The sequence below is a fragment of the Capsicum annuum genome, chromosome 2 (assembly GCF_002878395.1).
Source record: "Capsicum annuum cultivar UCD-10X-F1 chromosome 2, UCD10Xv1.1, whole genome shotgun sequence".
In the NCBI taxonomy this organism is placed as follows: domain Eukaryota; kingdom Viridiplantae; phylum Streptophyta; class Magnoliopsida; order Solanales; family Solanaceae; genus Capsicum; species Capsicum annuum.
Window position 1 is genome coordinate 24,911,828 of NC_061112.1, and position 18,480 is coordinate 24,930,307.

At 38.4% G+C, this 18,480-nt stretch overlaps 1 protein-coding gene across 2 annotated transcripts in view; it reads right to left on the reverse strand.

The window, feature by feature from the left end:
* The window catches only part of LOC107857634 (alpha N-terminal protein methyltransferase 1), a 52,762-nt gene that overhangs the window by 28,148 nt on the left and 6,134 nt on the right, over positions 1-18,480 (reverse strand). For both annotated transcript variants that reach the window (XM_016702492.2, XM_016702490.2), the window contains exon 4: positions 13,281-13,400. In XM_016702492.2, the coding sequence (XP_016557978.2) occupies positions 13,281-13,400 (120 nt within the window). The remainder of the gene's footprint in view (positions 1-13,280; positions 13,401-18,480) is intronic.

The following is an 18,480-nucleotide window of genomic DNA, read 5'->3' on the forward strand; positions in this document are numbered from 1 at the left end:
AAAGGGCCAACATGTCATTAAGCTCCCAGTTGTGCAGGTTTCTCCTGAACCTTTGGTCCCAAATGTCACCTCATTTGTTGGATGCTACGACTGAATCTGGTTCAGCTGCAATGATGTGGCAACTTGGGATTTCCTCACCCGAAGTTGTATCTCACAACCATATTTTCCTTCCTAAATTTGATATGAGATCCATCCGCAACTCTAAATGTGATTGCACTCAGCAAAATTGGGCCAAAGTTGCTAATGCTTTTCCATAGGCCAACTCCATATGCAGCTGCTGAAGTTTGTGCACCAGGAAGTAAGCTCACCATGTTTAGCTTTGATCATCTCTTTCCATAATCCAATGTCTTCAGTTCCCTACCTCCATAACCATTTCATCATCATGTTTTTATTGTGAGCTGCAAAATCTTTGGTACCCAGACCCCCTTGGGATTTAGGTTGTGTCAATTTTGCACATTCTTATGATCCTTGTATAGCCTTCCAATAGAAAATTCCTTCAAATTTTGTCAAGCTCTTGGAGAACTATTGGAATAGGAAAAAGGGACATGTGATCAGTAGGGATGGTGTTCATTACACTGTTAAATGTTAATCAATGTTACTCTTCCTCCAAAAGAAAGATGCTGCATTTTCCATCCTGCTAGCCTTTTTTCAAACTATTGGAATAGGGAAAAGGGACATGTGATCAGTAGGGATGGTGTCCATTACATTGTTAACCAATGTTACTTATCCTCCAAAAGAAAGATACTGCATTTTCCATCTTGCTAACCTTTTTTTCAAACTTCTTAATTATTCCTGACCAGATCTCATTAGCGTTGAATTTTGCAACAAAAGGCAGTCTATGTTGCAGCACATGAGCCTTGAATTTTGCACCTAAAGGCAGTCTATGTTGCAGAACATGACTTCTGCAATAACTCTGCCAGATTGGGCACTGAATTTACTGGATAGATAGTGCGTCAACATATTTGTATTTGGTTTTCGTTATTAATTGAAAGTTACAATTTTCAAATTTAAAAAAAAAAAAAAAAAAGTGAAATTCTTTTTATGTCTACAACATGCCCCCTCATATGGAGACGGATTCTTCTTAATGAGATACGCACAGAGAAATATTATTGTTGACAGATAGCCGTGAGCGGAATCTAGAACGAGATCTACTCAATTACCATGATAAATTGTGTGACCGCCTAACACAAAATCTTAAATTGGCTAAGAGATATTAAGTTGTGTGCTAATATAAACTGTGAGCTCTTTTCCCCTTCGGATAAGAGATTTTGTAAACAAGAATGCTCTCAGGCACGTTTTACGAGGTTGCCAGTTTTAGTCCTTTTTGGATTTTTTCCACTTTCTAGGGGAGAAATTCTCCGGCTGCTCTGGCCGGAGTTTCAATTGATATAGGGGAAGATAGGTTTTTTTATAATGCAAGGTTTAAATCCTATGACATTTCAAGGAGATATTCAGATTCAGATGTATGGTTTGACTGGATCAGGCGCAGCTGATATTTAATGAGACAAGGTTTTTTTTTAATCAAGTAAAAGTATTTTCATTCATAAACATGACCAAATCGGTCGCATACATAGGTTACCAAAAGATCAAAACTCTACAAAATATGAAGCTCTACTAAATCCACCCAATCCTCTAAGCAAGAAGTAACTTTCTGCCTACACCAAAAGAAACTCGACTCAACACCTTCACAAGCTCTTCTATTTCTCTCTCCAAACTACCCACATTAACGCTATCGGAACCATGTCCCAAGCCCTTCGTCTTCTCCGCCTTCTCCTGCTCTTCTAGCTGACCATCAGATCTTTCACAGTTCTTGGCATTACCCAAAGAGTGTGAAACCATCCCCACCATAATTGCATGGTAAGCCCGCAACGTAGAAGGAGGTGATCCACATCCTCGTCCGTCTCCTTGCATATGCAGCACCAACTAATGCAAACAACCTTTCGCTTTCTAAGAATTTGGGTCGTCAAAATCACCCCTCTAGAAAAACACACCTTCCATGGCACACGTTGAATCCATATAGCATTACATGGAAACTCACCCTTCTCCATAACCAAAAATTTCTCATAAAAGACTTCACAGAGAACACTCCATTACTTCCAAGACTCCACTGCCGCCATTGGGATTATCCGTCAAATTGACTTGCTTGTGAAGAAAGTTTTCAATCTTTTGGAACTCGCCCACTTCCCAATCTTGAAAATCCCTTCTAAATCTCAAATCCCAAAAAGTTTTTCCCCCTTGAGACCTCCTAATTTGGTGAATAGTCAGTCTCTTTGCAAGATAATCTGTCATACTCTGGAATTCGTCTTTCAAAATTATATCCCCACACCAGTTATGATCCCAAAAAAATATTCTCCTCCCTTCACCAACCTTGATAGAGATATTTTCCACGAAAGAATCCCATCCCTTCATGATATTTATCCAAAGGCCGCACCCAAATGGCAAAACAATATCTCTAGTTCTCCATCCCCCATCCCTAATCCCATATTTATCACCTATCACCCCCCTCCATAAAGCTTGTACCTCCACCCCGAACCTCCACATCCATTTGTCAAATAAAGCTTTATTAAAGACTTTTAAATCTCTAACACCCACTCCTCCCCATTTTTTAAGAGATGTGACAACCTCCCAACACACCAAATGAAACTTTTTGCCCCATCCACCGCATCTCAAAGGAAATTTCTCTGAATCTTTTCCAACTTATCAATGGTCGTAGTTGGAGCAAAAAGCTAAGAGAAGTAGTAAGTGGGAATGCTAAAGAGAGTGCTCTTAATAAGCACTTCTTTCCCACCCATGGATAAATATCTTGCATGCCACCTTACTAGTCTCTTCTTGGCCTTTTGAATAACCGAATTCCACACAGTGAGATCCTTGTTTGAAGCACCTTAGTCGTTCACGTCATAAGCCCGACACTAGCAAACTAAGGCAAATAAAGAGTCTTATTCTCCCTTTCAATCAGCCGGAAGTAATAAGATTGCTGCTCTAGCCCTAGCTTCTCTACGCGGATACGTGCTTTCAAGAAGAAAAAAGACATTCATTTCAAAACTATGAGGTGAGAAGAAAAGAGAAAAGAAAGAGTTTTGAAGAAAGCTATTCCAATTAAGGAAAATGCCTTGATACCCAAATTCCCGGGGGAACTCCAATATATGTAGTCGAAAGAGCCTCAACCCTACAATTCAAAACTCCACCAAGCGATCCATATCATTCATCTCCCCAAAAGAAAATATTTCACAATTCTTCAAGTTAATTTTAAGTCGAAAGTGAGAATTTGGCCTAAACAATCTAGTTGGTTTCAGTTCCATCACCAAAGACCAAGGTATCATCCGCGAACAACAAAAGAGACACTGATATTGTCCCTTCAACCCCAACTGCACCCGAGACGCCACACTGAAACCCTTCAAGCAACCCCTTAAAACAGTTTTATCCATCATCCTGCTCAAAGCTTCCATAACTAAAATGAACAACATTGGTGATAAAGGATCCCCTTGTCTCAATCCCCTCGAGCTTCAAAAAGTTCTGCACGAGCTACCATTCACCCACATTGAAAATCTCACCGAAGAAATGCAAATATAGATCCATTTCCTCCACTTCTCCACACATCCCATTTAAAGCATAATGAAATCTAAGAATTTCCAATCACATGACCGTATGCCTTCTCAATATCAAGTTTGCACAACACACCGGACACTTCTTGCTTTCTCCTTGAATCCATCACTTTGTTTGCCACTAATGCTGCATCCAAAAACTGCCTACCCTCCACAAATGCATTTTGTGAAGTAGAAATAGTCTCATCCAACACCTTTTATATTCTGATAGAAAGCACCTTAGGAAGAATCTTGTAAATGCTTCCCACTAGACAAGTTACTATTAGTATTAATGTCATGAAGTGGTTGGTGTTCTTCAATGCATCTACAGAAGAAAAGAGGAAGGCAGTGAAGAGATGGAACATGAAGGACCACTTCTCAGAGTTCTTTTGTACTCTTAAATATAATAAAAGTGGTAGGTACATAAGCTTCATATTCATCAAGGGGGAAGTAAATCTATCATTATTACACCAGAGGGACCCCTTAAAGATGGTTGGGGAAATATTGCACAAAAATTTATTAACTTTATCAATGATACAAATAGAGTGAAGAACCCTACTCCAAGCAGAAATATACTAACAGAAACCTCTCCGTGCAAGGAGGCTTTCAACAACAACAAATGGATGAAGTAGGAGACAAAAACAACACAGATAATAGCAGGGAACAACAAAATATATGTAATTGGTGGTTCGGCAAGGACAGAATCAGATATATTGAGCAGCAGTCAGAAAATTTCAGTTGTCGCCAAAAGAGATGCCAACTCCGAATGATGTGAGGAAATGGGCTTGTAACTCTTGGAGGTCAACTTTTGGAGTTAATGTCTTCCACATGAATGACTCTCAGTATCTCTTTAAACTTTCCATGAGGAAAGCCGCAGAACATGTTATGATGGGAGAATGGACTTGGCAGAAGAAAAAACTGAATCTCCAATGGTAGAATCCTACCATCGGATGTCGGCCGAATGAGATCAGCAGGGACTACGTCTGGGTTAGATTGTTGGGTATTCTATTGAATCTAGTCACATAAGAGATTTGAAGGGATATGTCATTGTTGTGGTGGATTCATTGAAACAGAAAAGGAGGCAACTCTGAGAAATCACCTTTACTGGGCTCGAATAGAAGTGAAAAGGGATGGAAAGGAGATCCCCAGAGAAGCTAAAGTGGAAACTGAAGGTCTCATTTACACAATTTCGGTGTCGGTGGAAGCTCCAGTCACTATAAAATCAGAAGGAAGAAGCGGGAAGCCTTTGATTTATCCACGGGATAATAGTACACTGTCAGCTTTCTTGATAAGAAACATGAGGGCTGAAACCTTGGGAAAGTGACCGGGCATGTGGACACATAAGTCGATGGGGAAACTTTGGGCATGTGGGGTGTCAATTAAAAAAGAGGTGCCTTTTAAAGGTATTCCTGGACCGTTCTTTTACTCAGCTACAAAACTTAGGCCCAATATTAAGCTGAAAAAAGTAGACCCAATATTCAGAGACTTCCCTGTTTCTTTGAGAATGGAGCAAAAAGTAAAGACCCAGTCACAATTGAAATACAACCAAACACTAGTAAAGAAAGAACAACATCGCACAAACAGTCATCTACGATAAGTCAAGTGGTGAAGAACAACGTAATGTACGAAGGTGAGGAACAAAACACAGAGACACAGGAACACTAGTTCAATATTTGTGTGACTGATACAATAGTGCCAAGGAATAAGTCAACTGAAATAATACTATTAAAGGAAAACTTACCACTGGAAGAAGATGGGCAAGTAGACAGAGAAATCAAAGGCCTTGCAACTGAAGGAACAAGATGAAGTAGCAAATTGCATCAAAGATGTAATTTCTTTGAAAATCCAACTACTAGTTAAAGAAGTCGTTCAAGACACAAACACTTCCAAATGAATTCAACAACACCTCATCAAGTTAAGCACAGAAATGGGTGTAGATCTTAAAGGGTGCGATGAGAAAGCCAAAGAATTATTTATAAAGATAGACAGCAGCAATTAGATGAACAAGGGGGTGCAAGCCATTGTAAGAAAGAAGAGGTTGAATGAATTGAAATGGTTAGAGCTTAATGCCAAATTCTGGAGTTATGGCTCAAGAAGCAAGGGGGATACTTGGCAATACAAGATAAATGAATTTGAAAATAGTGTTTTGGAATATCGGGGACTGAGTTGCGGCAGAAAGAGGAGGCTAATCAGAAACATTTTGCATACGTGGAAAGCTAATGTAGTGTGTTTCAGGAAACAAAGCTAACAGGGGTATTACAGAGATAGTTAAGGAAGTATAGGGGAACAATTGGGTTAACCATGTCCAATTGAAAGCTAGTGGGACTAGGGGTGACATTTTTATATGTGAGACAAAAGGGAATGAGAGATCCCTTATTAAGTGAATTGCTTTACTTTGCATCTGGTTAAGGAAGTTGTATTGACACATGAGAATTTGAATAAGAGAGGCTTTCATCTGAGTTCCAAATGGTTTGTATGCGGAGAACATACCATGGCAATCAATCATCTTTTTTTACATCGTATATGGACAGACCAGTTGTGGAAGATGTTCATATGTCTCAAGAGGATTAAATGGGTGAGGACAGGGAACATTAAAGGACTACTAAACTATTGTAACAAGGATGGCAATGCAGCCAAGAAGGAAGGAAGATGAAAGATTGTCCTTGCATGCATTTTGTGGACAGAAAGGTATAGGAGATGTTTTGAAGATAAGGAGAGCAACTTGCAGGAGTTTAAACAGAATTGTCTGGCTCTGTTTTATTCTTGGCGTAAACAGAAATTAATAGCTCAAACAGAAGATCTTGTTGATGTTTAAGACTACTCATAAGAACAAGAAATAGATGTTCAAGTTGTAAGTTGTAATACTTTTGAAGAGGGACTACATATCTTGATGTGGTATACCTGTGGAGATATGAGAAATTAGAAGAAGTGAGTTCTGGAAATTAGTGTCTTCATTATTCCCTCAAGCTAGTGGGATTAAATAGTGTTACGGAGAATACATATGAGGAAGAAAACCAATAAGTATATTACACAACATTCCAAGTGCCTAATTATGAAGATTTGGGAATATTCTCATATCTACGCTACCTAATTAAAGAGATATTCTCATCTCTACATTATCTCATAATGATATCATATTTAACACTCCCCCTCGAGCTGGAACGTATAAGTCATATGCTCCTAGCTTGCCACAAATATAGTTAATTCTGGATCTTTAGAGTGATTTTGTGAAAATATCCGCCAGTTGAGCTTTCGAGTTTACAAGACTTGTGGAGATATATCCAGACTCAATCTTTCTCCGAATGAAGTTACAATCTATCTCAATGTGCTTCGTTTTTCATGAAATACGGCATTAGAAGCGATATGTAGTGCAACTTGGCATCACAAATCAATTTCATCGGTTCAACTCCTCCCATCTTCAATTCTTGGAGAAGTTGTCTCAACCATATAAGCTCCCCACATAGTCAATGTCATAGCTCGATACTCCGCCTCTTCGCTTGATCTAGCCACGACATCACGACATCACGACATCTTGCTTTTTACTTTTCCAAAATATTAGAATATTACATTACATCCTGTTAGACACTAACCTGAGTGGACCGCTTGTCAGAAGGAGACCCAACCCAATCTGCATTAGAATACCCAACAATGTGGGTGTGTCCCTTGTCTTCATATAATAAACCTTGTCCTAGAGAACTTTTGATATATTGCAGAATGCAAACGCATTCCAATGACCATCACAAAGTGATTGCAGAAACTGGCTAACTGCACTAACAAATGCGATATTTGGTCATATGGTCATAAGGTAGTTGAGTTTGCCAACAAGTCTCCGATATTTGCTAGGATCTATTAGAGGCTCCCCTTGTCCTGGAATAAGCTTAGTATTTGGATCCATGAGAGTGTCCACATGTTTGCAATCCAACATACCAACTTCTTCCAAAATGTCTTAAGGCATATTTTCTGTGTAATAGCAAGATCATTGCCAGACTGTACCACTTGAATAACTAGAAAGTATTTTAGCTTGCCCCAATCCTTAGTCTAAAAGTGACTTGAAAGGTGTTGTTTGAGTTGAGAAATACTCTCATGATCATGATCATCACCTGTGATAACAATATCATCAACCTAAATAATTAAAAAGATATGTTTGCCGGGAGATGAGGAGATGAATGCCTGCAAAATACAGAGTGATCAGCTTTTGTTCGTATCATTCCAAACTCTTGGACAACAGCTCGAAAACGACCAAACCATGCTCTAGGAGATTGCTTGAGACCATAAAGGAATCGGCGAAGTCTACATACTAGTCCAGACCCACCCCCCACCCCGCACCCGCAACAAATGTTGGTGGTTGCTCCATATAAACTTCCTCAACAAGTTCTCCATGAAGGAATGCATTTTTTATGTCGAACTGGAAAAGAGGTCAATGTTTCATTGTTGCCATAGATATGAGGAGACAAACAGAAGCCATCTTGGCAACTGGTGAGAAAGTATCTTCATGGTCAATGCCATAAATCTGAGTGTATCCCTTAGCAACCAGTCTCGCTTTGAGATAATCGATAGCTCCATCTGACCTACCTTAACTGTGAATACCCAACGACAACCAACAAAGGTTTTGCCTTTTGGAAAAGGAACAAGTTCCCAAGTGCCATTGCCATGCAAAGCGGTCATTTCTTCAATCATAGCCCGACGCCAACCTGGTCGAACCAATGTTTTTGCTATAGTCGTAGTAATTGTCATATTTTGAGAGTAGATAAGCTAGTAATGAAGGCATGATATGAAAGTGACAAACGATGATAACTTAAGTACAAATGGGAGCTTAATTGGCAGTAGTTCCAGTACCTTTGCAAAGACCAGTGGGAAGATCATCTAATAAGTGCTCGACTGGAGCAGGAGACATTGTTGGAGCAGGTAATGAGTCACCAAGAGTGCTTTATGTACCTGTATCATATTTAGAAATACTAACTGAATTAGCAAGCTCCGTAAGGAGGCTGAGGTCGTCGGGAAAAAACCTTAAGAGAAGGAGGAAAAGTTGGGGGGTGGAATAGTTGGAATTGGAACGACTATTGATATGGTTTATTGATTTTTCGTATTAGGAGAAAAATTATGGAGAAGGCTCAAAAAAGATAACATCTGTTGAGATCAAGTACTTATTAGTAGAGAGGTCAAAGCAACCTTTTTGTAGACAAGAATACCTGAGAAAGACACATTTAAAAGCCTTGTGCTGAAGTTTATCTTCTCCCGGGGTAAGGTTATGAATAAAATAGATGCAACCAAACGCACGTGAAGGAAGAGGAAACAAATTATGGTCTGGATAGAGAATTGAGTATGGACTCTTGTACCGTAAAACGGAAGAAGGCATACAATTGATTAAATAACGGGCAGTAATAACGGCCGAGTTGTGCAATGATTGTGCAATGTTCGAGTTGTTTTAATTAGACGTTTGTTCTTACGCTCAGCAACTCCATTTTGTTGAGAAATGTAGGCACAAGAAGACAAGTGCAGTATGCCATGAGATGACATAAAAGAAGAGAAAGAGGTGGAGAAATATTCTTGGGCATTATCACTGATTGTTAATTTAATTGTCTGGCATGTAGATCTTATTTTGATATATCTTTTTTTTCTTCAAATTAATAAGTTTAGGGTCACTGTAATGGTGTAATGTGATATACTCTCATCATTTTTTTTGAGATACTGTAATTCAGTCTGTTAGAGTAGACTGGAAGGCAATTGATTGCTTAGCTCATTATTTTTATTTAATAATGCAAAGTTTATGTTGTGATTTAAACTATTGTATTAAGGATATCCTTTGATACATATTACAATTCATAGTGGATGGGAGGATCAAAGGAAGTTGTAATGTTGGAATTTGATCATGTTTATGAGTACAGGGGTGTAATTGTTTCAGATCTGAATGGCATTAATAATCGTTCATTAAGATTAGTTTAGATAACTATGTATGTGAATCAATGAAGTCCGTGTAAATGAAGCTATTCATTGACAAAAATAAGTTTATGTTTTCTTATCTATATGTATCCATATCTTATTTGCTTTATTAGGTTTAACGTTGTCGCTTACAAGCTACTTGAGGCAACTCAAAGTTAATAATTATTCTTAACTTGAAAGAACTGGTAAAGGGCATCACCTTTAGAAGTTTTCTCCTTTTGCAAAAGATAGAATTTTGGAGCTCAGTAAATAACAATGAGATTTGTTACCGGAAATGCTTGAGTTTGTTCTGTCAATATTGATCTTACTCACTCACTGAGAAATTGAGCAGGATTTCATTTTATTATGTTTACCTGGTTTTATTTATTTATTTATTGTCATGGGTGCTCATGTGAGTTTTATTGAAATATAGCATTGATGTCCAATTTGCAAACTAATGAATTGTTCCTGTGATGAGCTTTGCAAGTCAATATTAATGTTGTCAATATATTAAAACAATGAGTCCTAAAAGAGTGACTTTTATCATGTGCATTAAAAAATAATTGATCTATTTTGTTTCTGCTCTTTAGGTTGTAGTCTGGTATTGTAGAGGTGTTGGTTATGGATGGCTTATTTAATGGTGTAAAATGCAAGTGTAATGACTATGACAGTTCATCACAAGGAAAATTTCATTTCTCAATAATGAAAATACAAAACTAACTATTGGAATAGTCTTTATGTTTTTACTATTTTTCACGGATACTATTTTTATGCAAATTACATTCCTTAGGATTTTCCGCACATCGCGCGGGTATATATACTAGTTTTCTGAAAGATAGAGAATAATCATCAATGAAAGTCATAGTATAATGAAAACCTAAGGAAGAACTAACACGACATGGGCCCATATGTCTAAATGAACAATTTCAAACATAGAGGTGGCCCTATTATTGACGCGCTTTGGAAAGAGGAACGAGTGTGTTTCCCTGATACAACTCACATTTTAACAAAGATAAACAAGATGACCAAGAAACGATCTTTTGTAGTTTCATGAGACTAAAATGACCTAGTTGATTATGGAGAAATTCAGAGAAAGCGATGGAGGTGAAAGCAACGTGTGGTTGTAGGGTGGATAGCAGGTACAATCCTTGTGACTCATGGCCTTTTCCAATTATCTGTCCCATATTCCGGCCTTGCATAAGAACAAAATCATCAAGGAATGTTACAGCACATTTGTTAATTTGCTAATGGCAATAAGATTATATGGCCATTCAGGTGCCAAAAAAAATTGATTTTAAAGGTAAGGAAGGCAGAGGATGAGCTATATCTATCCCTTTTACAACAGTTTTTTATCCAATAGCCAAAGTCACAATAGAGAGTATAGAAGGGTAGTAAGAGAAGAGAGAGAACTTTTGTTACAAGAAATATGGTCAAAAGCACCAGAATCAAGAACCCATTGTTCTTGAGATGAAGATTGTGTGACATAAGCAAAGGAGTTACCAGGTTGCATTGTGCAAGCAGTTGATGAAGTTGATGATTGTTGTCTTGATGCTTTGTACTGTAGGTACTCAATACAGTCTATTGCAGAAAGTGATAGATATAGATGATTCATCCCTAAAATCCGGTGTGGGCAAAACATCATCTTCATTTTGAGCCACATTTGTTAGGTATCTAGGGTGGTCATTATCGTTTAGAGGCATGATTTATCACAAAAAAGATGTAGAAACCAGCTGTAACAAAAACTGGCAAATTTTTTTTTCTTTCTGTTTTTGCAAAATCGATTATTTTTTTTGGGGAAAAAAAGGAAAATTAGAGAAATGAGGGCGCTGATACCATGAGAAATTAGAAGGAGAAGAGAATAGAGTTTTAGGAATTAGTCTTTTGATTATTCCCTTAAGCTAGTTGGACTGAATAGTGTTAGAGAGAATGTAAAAAAGGAAGGAAACTAATAAGAATATTACATATTATTCTAACTGCATAATGCCTAATTATGGGTATTAGGGGATATTCCAATATCTACACTACCTAGTTAACTGGCCAACACTCCGCTCCATACAGCAAGGCCGGACGGACTACCACCCTATAGAATTTACCTTTAAGCTTGGGCGGCACCTTCTTATCACACAGCACCCCCGATGCAAGTTTCCACTTCATCCATCCCGCCCCGATACGGTGCGAGACATCCTCGTCAATCTCACCGTTACTCTGGATCACGGACCCGAGGTACTTGAACTTATCCCTTTTCTTTACCTCCTGCGCTTCTAGCCTCACCACTACCTCATTCTCTCGCCTTACGTCATTAAACTTACATTCCACATACTCTGTCTTGGTTCTGCTCACCCTGAACCCTTTAGACTCCAGAGTTTGCCTCCACAGCTCTAATTCTATCCGGGAGAAGGTTGGGGTGACTTCAGTGGAGTGTAAGATGCGGGAAGCACGATTGAGATGGTTCGGACACGTGAAGAGGAGGGGCATGGATGCCCCGGTCCGTAGGTGTGAGAGGCTAGCGTTGGATGGTTTTAGACGGGGTAGGGGTAGACCGAAGAAGTACTGGGGTGAGGTGATTAGGCGGGACATGGAACAGTTTCAGCTTACCGAGGACATGACCCTAGATAGGAAGGTCTGGAAGACGCGAATTACGGCAGAGGATTAGGGCCTGTTCGGGTCGCTAATGTAGGGAGGTAATTGGTGGGGGTGTATTCCTGGTATGATTCCGTATTCAATGTTCTGTTCCGTGTTCCGTGTTCTATGTTTGTTACGAATCTGTGTGCTTTCCTCTGCTTTATATTCCTGCATTCCTGCTTTACTCTGTTTTATATTCCTTATGGCTGCAGTATCTATGTTATGTCATCTGCTTCTGTGCTGTACTATGTGTTTGTTTGATATCTCGTAACTTGAGCCGGGGGTCTTTCGGAAACAGCCTTTCTACTTCATCAGAGGTAGAGGTATGGACTGCGTACATCTTACCCCCCCCAGACCCCACAAAGTGGGAATACACTGGGTTTGTTGTTGTACACTACCTAGTTATAGAAATATTCTCATATCTACATTTTCTCATAATGATATCATATTTAAAATAGATTAACGGTTACCACTCTCAAAAGAAAAAAAAATGTTGGGGGCGGGGGGGGGCCTTTTTTTTTTTGACGAAGGTAACTGATTTTGTGTATAAATCATTAGCATTACTAGGGGCCAAAATTTACATCAATGATCCAACCAACAAGAGAACAAAAACATAAACTTCCTCTAGATCCTATCTCTTCTTACAAGGATCCTAAGATGTCTACAATAGAAATTGGATCATCTATATACTCTGAGCTACACCAATAGCAAAAACTTATAATGCAATTCATTTTTAACTTCTGTATAGAGCTATTGCTGTCTTCAAAACACCTAGAATTCCTTTCCTTCCATACCGTCCACAACACATACTTGTGCTTTTTATTCATCTCTTATTTTAGAAATTACTTATTTTTGAGTGGGAAAGATTTTATTTATTTAGATTTTATTTAATACTCCTATATTTTGAATTACGTAACTAGAGTCGAGAGTATTTCGGAAACAGACTCCTGTCTTCACAAGGAAGGGGTAAGGTTTGCGTACACACCAACCTCTCCAGACCCCACTTGTGGGACTAAACTGGGTATGTTGTTGTACTCCTATCTTTTGGCACTTTATAATCACCAAGTTATGACTTCTTTAAAACAAATCATGCACATTGTACTTCGTAAGAATTGAAGTGACATATCTACCTGACAGTTATGAAATTTAAGCCAGTACCTGAAGTGGGACACAATAAAAGTTGGCAGCTTTGTGCAACTCTGACACCATTAAATTTTCAGGAGCCAAATTTACCCGAGCAGATTCCAGAAAATGCAACACAGGCTCTAGGAGGTCGACCTGATAAAAAACAAACATATTAATTTTTTGTCAAAGTAATACTAACTGAAGTTAAATCAGCGGAATAATAGTTTCTTAAGCAAGTGAATTCGCTTATCATGCTTATGAAAAAAAACCACAGCATCTTAGATGAGATGCCAGCAAAAGATTATGATGTAAAATGGTGTGCAGAATATACATGTTGTTTACATATGCCATGTGACCACTTTATGGGGTGCCACTGTAATCAAGAAAAGATGACATGCTAGGAAACTAAAAATTGCAGAATGGCATCTTTGCAAGCAGGGACAAAGCAATCAAGTGTGAAGAGTCTATAGAAGAAAACACAATTCAAAACTTAGTTATGGCAAATGCAGAAACTGCATAGTAACCATAGCATTTACCACATTATTTCTCCAATAAAACGAATAGGGAAGGATGCCTACCTTGAGAAACCCCGTTTCTGATAGCCCCCCAAATGACATGCGAGTGTGCATCCTTTATATATTAATTAACTACTTGCGACCTAGTTCTAAAATGAATTATTTTGACAAAATAACGAAAAAGAATTAAGTTACAACTACAAGAATCCCAACATTCTTACGTTTGGTCCCCCCTTTCTTTTTTCCAAGAAGCATGAATATTGAAACTGGAATAACCAGCATTCACAGTATTCTCTTTATCAGCAATTACTAATACTTAATAGAAAGCAATAATAGAACAGGGTATGATCATTTGTCCATCGACATGCAAAGCCTTTCCACTCCACTAATTGTTAAGCTTCCCAGTAACATAACTTCAGAACAATCATAGACTACACATCATTCACTGTCTCATCAGCCATCAAGGGTCCAAGAATTTTCTTAGCACCAATAGAACACCCAAGGAACAAGAATACAGTGGCATCTTGCTTTGAAGGTTCGCCTACCGCTTCAACTCATACTTGCTGAGTTGTTCGCGCTATTTGGTGGCCATACAGTTGAAAGCTATCACTAAGAAAAGCAGAAGTTATCCTCTATATAGTCATTCAACTGTAAATGCAGCATGGTAAACATGAAACATGGAGATATCCTGATCAAAACAGACTTCATAGCATCAACAGCATTTTGTTCTGGCACTAATTGATTGCGAATTTCAGTGCAAATATTCCCAAAAATAGAGAACAATTCAGACCTAATTTCATTATAAATAAACAAGCACACCAAGAATAATCATCAATAAATGTAACAAAATAATGAAGAACTGACACTACTTGGGCCCTATGTCAAAGAGAACAACTTCACGCATAAAGGTGTACCAATTATTGACACTTTTGGAAAAGAAGCACAAGTGTGTTTCGCAATTTAACATCACTCACATTGTAATAAAGATAAACGAAATAAACTTGGGACCATCCCACATCGAAAAAGGGATGGGTAATTGGTCTCCTTATATGGACTTGGGCAATCCTCCCCTCATGAGCTAGCTTTTGAGGTTGAGTTAGGCCCAAAATCCATTCTTTACAGGTTCATCGATTGTTACTCTCCTCTCAATGGGACAAGCTTGTCAACATCAAACAATCAATTCTCCCAAATCAAGTCTCCGGTCATAACCCAATAATGCTGATGTGGGGAGATGAGTTTTAAGAAATCATTTTTCAAGTTTGAAAACGGGTGGATGGAGGCTGATGGTTTCAAGAAGAATGTGAAATTGTGGTGGCTTTCCTTCACAGTTCCTGGCAGACCTGGTTATATCTAGCAGAAAAGCTGAAATTATTGTAAGGAAAATTGAAAGAATGGAGTAAACCAACAGAGGCAACTGGAAACAGCAAAAGGAGAAGATCTTAACTAATTGACCAACTGGGAAGCTATCCAGGAGCAAAGAAACCTAACAGATGATGAAATTCCACAACGACCAACTTCAAATTAGATTTTGAGAAGGTGGCTAAAATGGAGGTGAGAGGTTGGAGATAAGGATCAAGAATACAATGGTTGAAACAAGGGGACAAAAACACTCACAGAATTGCCACAGCACACAAAAGATTCACCTCCATAGATAAGTTGGCAGTTGAAGATAACATTATCACTGAATCAGTAAAATCAAGGAGGCCATTCAGAATTTCTATCAAAATCTTTACAAGGAATCAGAGGAATGAAGACCAGAATTGCAGCTTATATGGTTACAGGGACAAATTGATGAGAAGGAAATCCTAGACAGTATCAAGTTGTGTGCTGTGGAAAAGGCACCTGGGCCAGATGGATTTCCCATGTCCTTTTATCTTGCCTCTTGGGATCTGCGCAAAGATAATATTAAGAACACTGTCCATGGTTTTCATGATAATCAAATGACTGAGAGACGCTTTAATGCCAACATATGTGACCCTCACTCCTAAGAAAGCACAAGCATCAGAATTGAAGGATTTCAAACCTACAAGTTTGATCACTGGCATCTAGAAGGTGATTGCAAGGTTTCTGGTTAAAAGGCTGAAAAAAATGGTTGATAAGCTGGTCATAACACAGATGGTATTCCTAAAAGGGAGGCAGATATGGATTTTGCACTCATTGCTGGCGAGTGTGGATTCTAGACTGAAAGGAGACGAACCGGGTGTCATGTGCAAGCTAGATATTGAAAAGGCTTCCGATCATGTAAATTGGAACTTCCTGATAAACTTACTCAGACAAATGGGTTTTGGAGAAAAATGGTTGGGATGGACTAGGTTCTGCATGAGTACTGTTAGATTCTCTATTTTTGTGAATGGTGAACTCGTTGGATTTTCCCATCAGAGAGGGGATTGAGACAGGGAGTTCCTCTATCTCCCTTTCTCTTTGTTTGGTAAATGGAAGGATTTAATAATATGATGAGTTGCATTACAAAACAACTAGATCATAGGCTTCCGAATAACAGGTGACAGAGAGCAAACTAAGGAGATCTGTCATCTGCTTTATGCTGATGATACAATTATTTTTTGTGAACCTATTGAGAACAGATAAATACATCTGAATGCTACTTATGTTATTTGATACCATTTAAGGTTTTAAGTTACCAATTTCAAAAAAAATGAAATACCAATTAAGGTTTGAAAGTTAACGGAAAAAAAAAAGCAATTTGTTTCCAATTAAGGAGGTAATCAATTTACCTATGTTGCGGGGACTCTTTATTAATGTTGCCGCAACCGTGTCCACGAGATGGGTGGGGGCATGAAATTCGGTCAACCACATCGGATACTTTGACCAGAGTCCATCGACAGCTAGGGGGAAATTGAGATTTTGATTTCTCAAAATAAAAAGATAAAATAGATTTAAACAAGGGCAATGGCATAACTTCAATATTATAGTCCTTTTGTCTCCTTTTAAGCTTATCCTCTTACATAATATTCATAAAACGGAGAGAAACTAAGAATTCAAGAGGTTGTGATCTGACTTCTAGTAGATAGTAGCAACGATTTTGTGAGAGCTGGTGGAAGGCCTTGAAAGACTTTCTTTTTTCTTTTAGAGGGGAAGAACCAGAGAGCTAGAGAGCTCGAAAGAAGAAGTTGGGGTCTTGGGGAAGACAACCTAGAAGATCTTTCAACATTTAGAATATCTTTATAGCTCTATTTTACAATTTTTAATTTTTTTAAACGAATCCCCTCACCCGTATCCATACCTGGATTCGTAACCCCGAATCTTAAAACTTAAATTTTGTTGAATCCGACCCCCGAATTCGCATCCGTGACAAATACCCGCACCGAGTCCAATCAACTTAGCAATTAACGGAGTTTGGCAGAGATACTAGGTAGCAATGTAGAGCACTTGGCTTTCGTTTATTTGGACATGCCACAAGGCAACAAACCTAAGGAGCTAGTGTAATTGGATAGCATTATGGAGAAGAAAGAAAAGAGATTGATAGGGTGGAAGACTCGATACTTATTTCTAGGGGGAAGACATGCCCTCGTAAATCCAGTCTTTAGACTCTTTACCTAACTATGTTATGACATGTTTCCTCTATGTTCTATGTTCTAAGGTTCTGAAAAAGTTGGACAAACTTGGAAAGATGTTTTATGGCATGGATGCAAAGATAATACGGGATATAACCTAGTGAAATGGGATAACTTTGAAAAATAGATATTTGGGAGGAAAGGTCATAAGAAACCTTAGGAGACGGAACAATAGTCTCTTGATGAAATGGCTATGGAGATACAATGAAGAAGGCCAAGCTTTATGGAAGGAGGTTGTCAAATGCAAATATGGTGAATTAATCCTTGGATGAGTAATGCCAGCAACAAACCCTATGGAGTTGGGGTGTGGAGAACAATCACAAATCTTTGTCCCAATGTTGTAAAAGGCGAGCGCCTCGTCGCCAATGGCGAATAGCGAGGCGAGCATATGTCGCCTCTTCAGTCCATGGCATGGCAAAAATCAAAAGGCGACGCCTTTGCGAGAAAGGCAACGTGGCGAGGCGAGGCGGTGAGAAAGGCGACGCCTTTTAATTGTTTGTTAAAAAATTAAGGTTTTAGGTATACAAGTTAATTTTAGGGTTTATTTACACATTTTAACACTACCAACTTACAAATTGGTGACTACGGCTGCTACCATTCATCTCACAAGTTTGATTCCGGCGACTTCCGAAACTCCGGTAAGCAGTGATTTCTATTTTTTTTCTTCTTTCTTCTTCTTCTTCTTAATCCAGCAACTGGATATGCCTTTTGGTGCTGTTATTTTATTTCTTCCTCTTTTTATCTTCTTTTTCTTCTATTTTCCGGCGGCCGGCATCATCTGTACCAGTGAACTTGGGACAAACTCACATGCACTGTTTCAGTGTTACTGTTATAACCAGTGGTAATATTAATATACTTATTATGTAATTTTTTTTTCTTATAACTTATTATGTAATTTTTTTAATAACTTATGTAGATTGTAGAATTAACATAGCATGATAGTAATATTAATACACTAATTAAATTATTTGATCATTAACAGCTTTCAATTTCAATGGCGTCCCAATCTACTAGTAGCAAACAAAAGGACATAGGATGGAATTATGGTACACAAGGACCGACAATAGATGCGGTGATTTGTAATTTTTGTCGACGTACCATAAATGGCGGCATTACTCGATTCAAACAACACTTGATAGGATATTG